The 12,760-nt window shown below is 44.4% G+C and overlaps 1 protein-coding gene across 1 annotated transcript in view; it reads left to right on the top strand.

Annotated features, from left to right (window-relative positions):
• WRNIP1 (WRN helicase interacting protein 1) overlaps positions 1 to 12,760 on the top strand; it is a 152,525-nt gene that overhangs the window by 76,704 nt on the left and 63,061 nt on the right. Inside the window, exon 4 of the mRNA XM_040353628.1 lies at positions 6,487 to 6,692. Within this exon, the coding sequence (XP_040209562.1) occupies positions 6,487 to 6,692 (206 nt within the window). The remainder of the gene's footprint in view (positions 1 to 6,486; positions 6,693 to 12,760) is intronic.

Genomic DNA, 12,760 nt, shown 5'->3' with positions numbered 1-12,760 from the left:
TATGTAGTGAACATAGGAGAAAAAAGGGTGAGGGGGGGGAGGGAGTGAGGTGCAGGGAAGTGGATGGGGATTAGATAAAGAGTGCCATGGTGAAAGGAAGAGGAGGAAGTGTTAACCCACTCCAAGTGTCACATAGAGTAAAAATATCAATTTCAAGGGGGTTCTTACCAACAATGCTGTTGCAAAGTATATGGGCTGGGGCTGATGTAAGCGGTTAGATCAGTAACGATGGTGAGGTAGAATGATACACTGATAGGTATAGGAACACTAGACAGGTACATCCGGCTGTGAAGGGAATTAAGATGGAGACTAAGCAACCACTTTTGATAATTTGGAGCCGGAGGGGTATGAATGTCAGCAGACTTTAAAAGGAGAGCTTACCAGTGGTACGATCAAATACCGCATGTCCCCAGGGAGAGCGTCCGTGCAGTCTCACACATTACAGCTCAAGAGCTGTTTATGTGTGCAATCCCGGACCACGCCAGACGTCACATGATCGCGACGCTGGCGTGGTCCTCCGTCCAACCCCTGACGCACTAGATGTATTGCGCAGGCGTGCAGTCCTCAGACCCTGCACCTTACTCCCTCTCCCCCCCCCCTTTTTTTTCTCCTATGTTCACTACATAAATATTCTCTGCACTTTTTCTGATTTTTTTTTGCATATTTATTATTGCTCTCTTTGACTTTTTCCTTGTCCTGTTCCCCCCCCCCCCCCTCCTCCTCCTCCCCGATGTCCTCTGCTTTCTTCCACTCCATTATTTTCCTTGTCCTGCTTCTCCCCCCCCCCCCCTCCTCCTCCCTGATGCCCTCTGCTTTCCTCCATTCCACTTTTTTTCTCCCTCCCATACCTTCCTCTTTCTCCCCCCCCCCTTTCCTTCTCATTTGTCTCCTTTTTCTTTCCTCTTTTCCCCTTTTTCTTTTTTCCTCCCTTTCTTCCCCTCCCCCCCATTATATTCAAATCCTATCTATTCTAAGGCTTCAGCTGTTGCTGCTTCCCTTCTCTTTTCCCATGGTTCTTTATTTCCTTTTACTCCCTTCCTATATTTCCCCCTTTTTCTTCCTTCTTTTTCCCCTTCTTTTTGTTTTTTCTTTTTTCCCCTTGTCCCCCTCCCCTTCCCCCCTCTTTTTTCTTCCTTTCCCAAATCTTATTTAATTTTAAACTTTCCCTTCCTCATCCTTTGTTCTTGCTCCCCCCTTCCCTTTTCCCTCTTCCCTCTCCCCCCCCCAACCCTCCTCTTTTTCCCAATTGTCCTTGTTCGTTTGTTTTTCCCCCCCTATCCTCCCTTCTACCATTCAATTTCCCTTCCTCCCTTAGTCCTATTTCCCTCTTTCCTTCCTCCCCCATCCCTCACTTCTCCTCCTCCCCCAGCTTTACCCCCAATCCTCATTCATATTTTCACTGGGTGGCCCTCCCCCTACTTATCCACCATCACTTAACATCATTATTAAGGTTCTTGTTTACCTTACCAGAGCCCGTCTTTAACATCCCCCTTGTGTGCCACGGGGGGACTATCGGGCCTATGGCTCGTTCACTTGGACCAGTTTAGGTGAGCAATTTGCCTTTTGACTCCTCTAGATAATGTATTGTTTTTTGAAAATCTTGTGACCATATATTATATTTACACTGTGGTTGGTGTTTATTGTATATTTTGTATATATCTTCTAGACTTCTCCCGAAGAAGCGGTACAACCGCGAAACCGGTCGAGAGATTGTTTGACTGGCTCCACGTATTAGACCTAGATGGTTTTGTTATTTTTACATTACCTCATCTGATTTGTGGGGCCTGTCCCCAATGTTTTTATGTCCTTTTTATATCTGTATTTTTGTATGTAAATAAATCTTGTTTTATACCTATCCATGGTTTCCTATCAGTGCCTCGAAAGTCCCAACCAATACCCCCTTTTTTTGACCTAAGAGTATTTGTGCTGACGGGCCCCAAGCAGCCGCTAGCTTGTATTCGAATTGGTTTCATCCTTTAGAATCTACAATCTGTTTGTAGTTCCAGAGAAGGTCTGGTCCTGGATCTCTAGACCCTCAACAGCTTTGTGATGGCGCAAAGGTTTAGAATCGCAGTTTGTCACTTTGTGGTCGCTGCACTAGGTCCGGGGAATTTTTTTGCTGCCTTCCTTGCACATCAAGGACGCATTTTATTGCAGCCCCCATATGCGTCAGGCTTCAGAGGTTTCTGCGGTTTGCAGTCTGCGATGAGCACTGCTAAATGGTGGATCCCCCTTTTTGGCCTGGTGTGAGCACCGGGAGTTTCTTCAGGGTGCTCGCCCCGATCCTGGCCTTGCTGAGGCAGCGAGGGATTGCAATCATGGGCTATTTGGTCGATCTCCGTCTGAGTGCAGATTCTGTCTCGGAATTCAGGGTGGATGTGGCGATCGCCAGTCTGACTTTTCGGGAGTTTTTGGTTGGGTACTGAACCCCCAGAAGTCGGTGTTGGTGCCGACTTCACGCCTGGAATACCTGGGTTCGTTCTGGACTCCTCAAAAGCGAAAGTTTTTTCTCCCTTCACAAGTTGCAGACTCAGGCTGCAGTACAACGGGGGGCATAACGGTGGTCACTGCGCTTTTACATGCGCGTCCGGGTTTTTTCACGGCAGCCACCTTTGAGGCGGTCCTGTGTGTTTTAATTCCACCCTTGCAAAACGGAGATCCCGTCGATATGGGACACAGCTTCATTGTCCCTGGATTGTCAAATCCGGGTGAGCCGGCTAGTTTGGGATCCCTGATCCGGTGGCTGAGGTCTCCGGCCTTTCAGTCCAGAAGTCGTTTCCCTTTTTTTATTGGACGCTGGACGCAGAAGAACCCCGCCTGCCGATCAGGATGCTCCTTCGGGCGTTCAGGCGGTGCCCCTCCACTTGGTCACGAAGGCTGCGAGAACGTCCAGTCAGGATCCAGTTGGACAACGCCACGGCATTGGCATATGTCACCCATCGAGGGGGAGCAAGTCGCTTCGCTGCTGCATGCCGTCGCTCACATCCTGCGGGAGCGGGAAAAATATGTGCTGGCCCTATCACCTGCATCCAGTCTGGGCGTAGAACTCTAGCAGGCAGACTCCCTGAGTTGGCAGTTGCTGGGCCTTGAACTATGGTCTCTACACTCGGAGGTGTTTTGACCCCTCTACCGGAGATGGGGATCGCCTGATGGGGATCTCCTGGCTTCTCGACCCAATCGGAAGGTTTTGAGGTTGTGGCCAGGATAGAAGGTTCCTGGGAGGACGCGTCAGAAGCGTTTTGTGGTCCTGTGGGGACAGTCTCTGTTATGTATGTTTTCCTCCTAAAAATACTCTTCCTCATCTGCTCACAGAGTAGTAGCAGAGGGGATCCAAGTAGTCTACTTGCCCCAGTTTCATTCAGGCGTCCCTGGTACGCCACTTTGGTGCGACTGGTGGCGGCAGTTCCTTGGCGATAGGACCTTTTATCGCAAGGTCATACATTTCATCCTGCTTGCAGTTGCTGGCCTTCATGACATGGCTGTTGACAGTCGGATACTAAGTGACCGTTGCCTGTTGGTTCGGTGCTTCCACCATGCTGAGGGCACGGAAGTCATCTTTCGGATGATGGAGATGGAGTGGCGTTCACGTACATAGCCGGCTTCCAGGATCCTGCTGTTTTTTACAGCGTGGAGTGGTTGAAAGACTTGCTTTTCTGTCTATTGAGGGGCGGATGTAAGCCTTGGCTCATTTGTTCCGCGACCCTTGGCGGCTCATTCACTGGTGGGCACCTTATCCAAGGGGTTCAATCACTGCTGCCTTTGTGGGATTGAATCTGGTACCCTGTGTGTTTTCAGAAACCACCTTTTTTAAGGTACATAGAGAAGATTCCTCTGGTGGCACTCTCTTGGTATGTAGCTTTCGGGTGGATGTTACCTCTACCAGGGGGTGTTTGAGTGGCGGCCTTGTCTTGCAAGTCTCCCCACTTACTCATCCTAAAGGGTGAAGCAGTGCTGTGTCCGCAGCCTTGTCTCTACCTGAGGTTTTTTTTCGGCCTTTTTATCAAAATGTGGACATTGTGCTTCATCCTTGTGTTTTCGGCCGTCGCATTCCAAGAGGTTGCTTGCTTTCCTTGTACAAGCTCTGCGGGTGTATCTGTCTGCTACGACTCAGTTTTCGGAGGTCAGACTCACTGTTTGTGTCAGTGACTGGCCCATAGGAAGGCCTGGCGATCTCGTCGGCCACCGTGTCTCGGTGGATCAGACAGATTGTAATCAGGCTCTGCCCTTAAAGGGCGGATGCCTCCCTTTGCTCTCACGGCGCATTCGACCAGGTCAATAGGTGCCTCCTGGGTTTTCCGACATCAAAGTGTCGGTCTCACAGGTGATGTTGGTTTAATTGCTGTTCCCACCCCTCGTTTTTGACACTGCTTGGGGACGTTTCTAATGTTAAGAATAAGATGCTGTGTCCGTCCATGAACAAAAGCGAAAATGGGATTTTTGTACTCACCGTAAAATCCTTTTCTCTGAGTTCATGGACGGACACAGCTCCCACCCTTCCTTTTTATATGTTTGTACTGCTTTTTGACGAACTGAGCTGCATGATGCAGGGAAGAGGGGGTTGTACCTAGTGGGACCGCCCCCAGGGCGGTACTGTACAGTTATGTTTAACACTTAACATGCTTTTCTGCCTAGTCCTTTCCTGATAGAAGGCTAATACCCTAATGTGAAGAATAAGATGCTGTGTCCGTCCATGAACTCGGAGAAAGGGATTTTATGGTGAGTACAAAAATCCCATTATCTATATACAGTATCTCACATTATTGTAAATATTTTATTATATCTTTTCATGTGACAACACTGGAGAAATTACACTTTGCTACAATGTAAAGTAGTGAGTGTACAGCTTGTATAACAGTTTCAATTTGCTGTCCACTTTAAATAACTACACACAAAGCCATTAATGTCTAGACCACTGGCAACAAAAGTGAGTACACCCCCCCCCCCCCCCCCAAGTTAAAATTTCCGAATTGGTACCAATTAGCCATTTTCCCTTCACGGCGTCATGTGACTCGTTGGTGTTACAAGGTCTCAGGTGTGCATGGGGAGCAGGTGTGTTAAATTTGATGTTATCGCTCTTACTCTCTCATACTGGTCACTTGGCGTTCAACATGGCACCTCATGTCAAAGAACTCTCTGAGGATCTTAAAAAAATTAATTGTTGCTCCACATATAGATGACCTAGGCCTGTGATGGCGAACCTTGGCACTCCAGATGGTTTTTCCCATGATGCACAACTACACTGCAGAGTGCATGAGCATCATGGGAAATGTAGTTCGAAAACCTCTGGGGTGCCAAGGTTCGCCATCACTGGCCTAGGCTATAAGAATATTGCCAAGACCCTGAAACTGAGCTGCAACACAGTGGCCAAGACCATACAGCGGTTTAAAACTCAAAACAGGCTTCGCCATGGTCGACCAGAGAAGTTAAGTGCATGTGCTCAGCATCATAGCCAGAGTGCTGGCAGCATTGCTGCAGAGGTTGAACGAAGGGGTGAGAGTCAGCCTGTCGGTGCTCAGACTGCATGGCTGTCATCCCAGAAGGAAGCCTCTTCTAAAGATGATGCACAAGAAAGCCCGCAAACAGTTTGCTGAAGACAAGCAGACTAAGGACATGGATTACTGAAACCATGTCCTGTGGTCTGATGAGACCAAGATAAACTTATTTGGTTCAGATGGTTTCAAGCGTGTGTGGCGGCAACCAGGTAAGGAGTACAAAGATGAGTTTGTTTTGCCTACAGTCAAGCATGGTGGTGGGAGTGTCATGGTCTAGGGCTGCATGAGTGCTGCCGGCACTGGGGAGCTACAGTTCATTGAGGGAACCATGAATGCCAACATGTACTGTGACATACTGAAGCAGAGCATGATCCCCTTCCTTTGAGACTGGGCCGGAGCGCAGTATTTAAACCGACCCCAAACACACCTCCAAGAGGACCAATGCCTTCTTAAAGAAGCTGAGGGTAAAAGTGATGGTCTGGATAAAGCATGTCTCCAGATCTAAACCCTATTGAGCATCTGTGGGGCATCCTCAAACGGAAGGTGGAAGAGCGCAAGGTCTCTAACATCCACCAGCTCTGTGATGTTGTAATGGAGGAGTGAAAGAGGACTCCAGTGGCAACCTGTGAAGCTCTGGTGAACTCCATGCCCAAGAGGGTTAGGGCAGTGCTGGAAAATAATGGTGGCCACACAAAATATTGACACTTTGGGCCCAATTTGGACATTTTCACTCAGGGGTGTACTCACCTTTGTTGCCAGCGATCTAGACATTAATGGCTGTGTGTTGAGTTGTTTTGAGGGGACAGCAAATTTACACTGTTATACAAGCTGTACACTCACTACTTTACATTGTAGCAAAGTGTAATTTCTTTAGCGTTGTCACATGAAAAGATATATATTAAAATATTTACAAAAATGTAATGGGTGTGCTCACTTTTGTGAGATACTGTATATCTTTTAGCTGCAGTTACTCAGTTTGCCTTTTTTCTTTCAGATCTCCAATGTGTATAGAGGCTAAAGCTCTAACAACTTTAGCACATCTCTGCGATGGTGATGCCAGAACTGGCCTGAATGGCCTGCAGTTGTCTGTCCAAGCTAGACTTGCAGCAGGAGATGATCCACAGAAACACAGAATGATCATAAAGGAGGAGCACATTAAAGAAGGCTTGCAACGCTCCCATATTCTCTATGACCGAGCTGGTGAGCAAAATGAGTGTTTCTTAATAAGGCTGTGCAAAGTATTAAGCATGTTCTGGTGTTACTAAACTAATGTCAGCAACTTGGAAATTACATCCAGCTTAGCAAGTAAGAAGAGCCACACATGCCCATATCTAGTTTACAAATAGCCACATCTGTGTTACAGCTTCTACGCGATATAGAATTTTTTTCTGTTATTAGTCTATTGCTTCAATTACTTTTTCCACCATGTCATTCAGTAACAGTATAACACTCTCTAATGACTTTATGTTCTCTTGCAAAAAAAAGGCTGGCTAATGCTGTACACCTGTGGCACTACGCATTGTCAGTTTAACCACTTACCCCCCGGACCATATTGCTGCCCAAAGACCAGAGTACTTTTTGCGATTCGGGACTGCGTCGCTTTAACAGACAATTGCGCGGTAGTGCGACGTGGCTCCCAAACAAAATTGGCGTCCTATTTTTCCCACAAATAGAGCTTACTTTTGGTGGTATTTGATCACCTCTGCGGTTTTTAGTTTTTGCGCTATAAACAAAAATAGAGAGCCAATTTTGAAAAAAATGAATATTTTTTACATTTTGCTATAATAAATATCCCCCAAAAATATATAAAAAAAACATTTTTTTTCCTCAGTTTAGGCCGATACGTTTTCTTCTACATATTTTTCGTAAAAAAAAAAAACGCAATAATTGATTGGTTTGCGCAAAAGTTATAGCGTTTACAAAATAGGGGGTATTTTTATGTCATTTTTATTATATTTTTTTTACTAGTAATGGCGGCGATCAGCGATTTTTTTTTTCGGTATTGCGACATTATGGCGGACACTTCGGACACTTTTGACACATTTTTGGGACCATTGGCATTTTTATAGCGATCAGTGCTATAAAAATGCATTGGATTACTATAAAAATGCCACTGGCAGTGAAGGGGTTAACACTAGGGGGCGGGGAAGGGGTTAAGTATGCCTGGGTGTGTTCTTACTGTGGGGGGGGGGGGGGGGGGCCTCACTAGGGGAAACACTGATCCTCGGTTCATTCATTGTATGAACCGAAGATGAGCATTTCCCCTGCTGACAGGACCGAGAGCTGTGTGTTTACACACACAGCTCCCGGTCCCCGCTCTGTAACGAGCAATCGCGGGTGCCCGGCGGCGATCGCGCCCGCCGGGCACACGCACGGGAGTCGGGGGCGAGCGGGGGGCGCGCGCGCCTCCGGCGGCGCTCGCCCCTAGTGGCGGCTGGGAGAGAGGACGTCATATTACGTGCTCTCGCCCAGCAGAGCCACCTTGTGGACGTATAACGACGGTGCGCGGTCGGCAAGTGGTTAAACATGATGTTGTCCTTAAACACCCTATAGCAGTTTTAGGGCTCATGTCTGCTACAGCTTTTAAACTTGAGTTAAGGAGCTTTTGGCATTTTTTTTGTCAATGAAAACATAGGCTTTTACAAGAGTTTAGAAGCTGCTGCGGTTAGGGGAGGTTCAAACTCCCGAACATGGAAGAAGCATTCGGGATAGGAACATTTTGACTGCCAGCTGCAAAACGCTTCAAAAACTATTTTTCTGCGTTTTAGCATTTTCCCACGTCCGGCAGTCAACCTAGTCTGTGTATAATTATTGAAAAAGTGAAAAGGATAGTAGTGGGACTCTGTGAATGCTAATGATATGTCAACGACAAATATAATATAAAAATGTTTTTTATTATGCAAAAATTTTAAAAAATACACAACCGCAGAGAAGTATACATGATTGGTATTCTCCATATTAATGTTCAGCATTAATCGTTCTACATGTTTCGCCAAACAGCTTGGTCAGGAACAGACGTGAACATTGATTTCTATTGTATAGCTATAAACAGAGATTACATTATTGCACATACATATATATCATCTGAATACTCAATCAAAATGAAAAACAGAAAAAGAAAATTAATTAACAATTGATAGACTGAAGCGATACCTGGGATAATCAGGGAGACCGTTGAAGAGGTTTCTCTGAGCCAACATGTGTAGTTGGCCCAGAGTATGGTTCGTGTATTCCACACTGTGTAACGAGCATCACTTCTTGTTGAGGAAGGAATGTGTGTGTGTGTATATATGTATATATGTATAGGCTTCAAACATAAAGATATAAAACTGTAATTTTTTTTGAAGAATCAACAAGTGGGACACAATCATGAAGTGGAACGAAATTTATTGGATATTTCAAACTTTTTAACAAATAAAAAACTGAAAAATTGGGCGTGCAAAATTATTCAGCCCCTTTACTTTCAGTGCAGCGAACTCTCTCCAGAAGTTCAGTGAGGATCTCTGAATGATCCAATGTTGACCTAAATGACTAATGATGATAAATAGAATCCACCTGTGTGTAATCAAGTCTCCGTATAAATGCACCTGCACTGTGATAGTCTCAGAGGTCCGTTTAAAGCGCAGAGAGCATCATGAAGAACAAGGAACACACCAGGAAGGTCCGAGATAATGTTGTGGAGAAGTTTAAAGCTGGATTTGGATACAAAAAGATTTCCCAAGCTTTACACATCCCAAGGAGCACTGTGCCAGCGATAATATTGAAATGTAACGAGTATCAGACCACTGCAAATCTACGAAGACCTGGCTGTCCCTCTAAACTTTCAGCTCATACAAGGAGAAGACTGATCAGAGATGCAGCCAAGAGGCCCATGATCACTCTGGATGAACTGCAGAGATCTACAGCTGAGGTGGGAGACTCTGTCCATAGAACAACAATCCGTCGTATACTACACAAATCTGGCCTTTATGGAAGAGTGGCAAGAAGAAAGCCATTTCTTAAAGATATCCATAAAAAGTGTCGTTTAAAGTTTGCCACAAGCCACCTGGGAGACACACCAAACATGTGGAAGAAGGTGCTCTGGTCAGATGAAAACCAAAATCAATTTTTTTGGCAACACGTCATATTTGGCGTAAAAGCAACACAGCTCATCACCCTGAACACACCATCCCCACTGTCAAACATGGTGGTGGCAGCATCATGGTTTGGGCCTGCGTTTCTTCAGCAGGGACAGAGAAATTGATGGGAAGATGGATGGAGCCAAATACAGGACCATTCTGGAAGAAAACCTGATGGAGTCTGCAAAAGACCTGAGGCCCGGGGACGGAGATTTGTCTTCCAACAAGGCAATGATCCAAAACACAAAGCAAAATCTACAATGCAATGGTTCACAAATAAACATATCCAGGTGTTAGAATGGCCAAGTCAAAGTCCAGACCTGAATCCAATCGAGAATCTGTGGAAAGAACTGAAAACTGCTGTTCACAAACGCTCTCCATCCAACCTCACTGAGCTCGAGTGGTTTTGCAAGGAGGAATGGGCAAAAATTTCAGTCTCTCGATGTGCAAAACTGATGGAGACATACCCCAAGCGACTTGCAGCTGTAATCGCAGCAAAAGGTGGCGCTACAAAGTATTAACTTAAGGGGGCTGAATAATTTTGCACGCCCAATTTTTCAGGTTTTTATTTGTTAAAAAAGTTTGAAATATCCAATAAATTTCGTTCCACTTCATGATTGTGTCCCACTTGTTGTTGACTCTTCAAAAAAAAATTGTTTTAGATCTTTATGTTTGAAGCCTGAAATGTGACAAAAGTTCAAGGGGGCCGAATACTTTCGCAAGGCACTGTGTGTGTGTATATGTATGATTATATATATATATATATATATATATATATATAAGTATGGTTTTTCAGTTTTTTTTTAGATTCATACTTACCTCGGTGGATGGAGCATCAGACCGATGGTCCATCTGTCCCCCGATGTCTCTGCACTGAGAACCGAGCCACCGAATACCGCCAATGGCTCGGTTCTCACAGATCCCCAAGAGGAAAGCTTCTTTCCTCTCTGCTTTTCCACACTCATTGGAGCGCTGAGCTGTGGAGGGGCGGGGAAAGGCTGTCCCAGCGGCTCACTGAGACTGCCATCAATCAGGGCAACTGGCGGATCCCGACTTGGAAGTCGTGATGACGTGCTGCCCGACTGATGGCAGTAACGTCAGTGGAGAGCGGACTTCAAACCGCTCTCCGCTGAAAACGGGTCACAGGAGTGCAAAACAAATTGTGCTCCGGTGACCCTTAGGAGAATCCCAGCCTAAAAAGCTCAGGCTGGACTTCTCCTTTTAAATGGCCATTCCTGGGGCTTAATTCACAATTAAATAGATTATATGGATAAATGCTTACAGATTAGGGTTGGCATTCAGAGCTTGGCCTGGAAGACAGTGCGATGTTGTATCTTTACAGCTGCTAGGTGGACTGTTCTAATTCGTTTGTCTCTAGGCCAGTCTATTTTGAAAATGTGTATTGGTAAATATAAAGAAAATATATTGATATCTGTATCTATATATGACAATCCCACCAAGTATGACAAAATAGTGAGCAGATAATTAATAATATTCTATGGGTATTTACCTCATTGTTCATTTTGCTCATTAGTATGTATATTATTTTAAGTTGATTGCTTCATGGGGATCCTATAGTGGTGTAGAGATATCTATAATCAAACGGACATATTAAATGATATACAGCCATTTGTTGTTAAAGTTGCGCCATAGCACCCGGACTCAGTGTGATCTAAAGTCCATACAAAAGAATTTATTAACCCTCAATAGGGGCTATAATGGTAAATAGAAAAGTCTATATTCCTTCCAACTTGGGCATGGTTCTGCCATACACGAGATATTCCAGTCACCAACGTGATTCCACAGCACACTTCTTGCAGTGAGAGCCCACCACCACTAATGTTAAGCAGATTACCAGATGGATAATAATAGACAACAAAAGAGAAATAGGTACAGCGCAAAAACTAATATAAATTGAGAACCTACACTTTAAATATAGGCATAGTGATACATATTAAGAACAACATTAAAACAAAAGTTGAAATGTGTATAAAAAGTATACCCAATAATTATATATATGATATACAATTAAGGAATCTTCTCAAGTGTGCAAAAAAAGCAAAAAAATTCTTGCCAAATAAGAAGCAAGTGAACTAAGTGAAATCCAAATATATATGGTGACGTATAAATAGAAAAGTCCACAAGATGGCGATCCAATATAAATCAGGTGGAGCGCTGGAAAGTACTCATAGTGTGACACCAGAAATGATCCAAACAATCTATCCACCAGAAAGACACCCAGGTGATGAAGTGTTGTAGTCTGCTTACCGCAATGAAAGACCACTACAGCGGTCAGTATGGGCATAGGGTATCTTTAAAGTCTCCCAACAAGACTGGATGGTATGCGATCCTAAGTAGTACCTTCAAAATTGTCTCAGGAAGGAAAAACAAAAGAAAATTCCCATAGCGTGATACTGCTTGGAATAGCGATAATTTATTATATTAAAAAGTGTTACACTCACATTTAGGCCGACACAGTGTGCATGAATGAACAAGGCAACTGCCTGTGAAAACGGCTGGTCTCAGCGTCTTCTCCACACATTGGCGTGGCTAACATTCCGACATCATCACGTTCCATACAACCAAGCAGGGACAGCGGGAGAACGTGTGGAGAAGACGCCGAGACCAGCCATTTTCACAGGCAGTTGCCTTGTTCATTCATGCACACTGTGTCGGCCTAAATGTGAGTGTAACACTTTTTAATATAATAAATTTGGATCATTTCTGGTGTCACACTATGATTACTTTCCAGCGCTCCACCTGATTTATATTGGATCGCCATCTTGTGGACTTTTCTATTTATACGTCACCATATATATTTGGATTTCACTTAGTTCACTTGCTTCTTATTTGGCATGAATTTTTTTGCTTTTTTTGCTTTTTTTGCACACTTGAGAAGATTTCTTAATTGTATATCATATATATAATTATTGGGTATACTTTTTATACACATTTCAACTTTTGTTTTAATGTTGTTCTTAATATTTATCACTATCACATATCCCTATATTAAAAGTGTAGGTTCTCAATTTATATTAGTTTTTGCGCTGTACCTATTTCTCTTTTACTTGTCTTTAAATTTGTATCTTTTATTTTTGGTACTTGGCAGCACTTACACATTATTCTGCGCAGTGCTTTTTCTATTAGAAA

This window comes from Rana temporaria, chromosome 5, assembly GCF_905171775.1.
Source record: "Rana temporaria chromosome 5, aRanTem1.1, whole genome shotgun sequence".
Classification (NCBI taxonomy): Eukaryota; Metazoa; Chordata; class Amphibia; order Anura; family Ranidae; genus Rana; species Rana temporaria.
The sequence above is the reverse complement of the archived record's forward strand: the minus strand, read 5'-3'. Positions and strand labels throughout refer to the sequence as shown.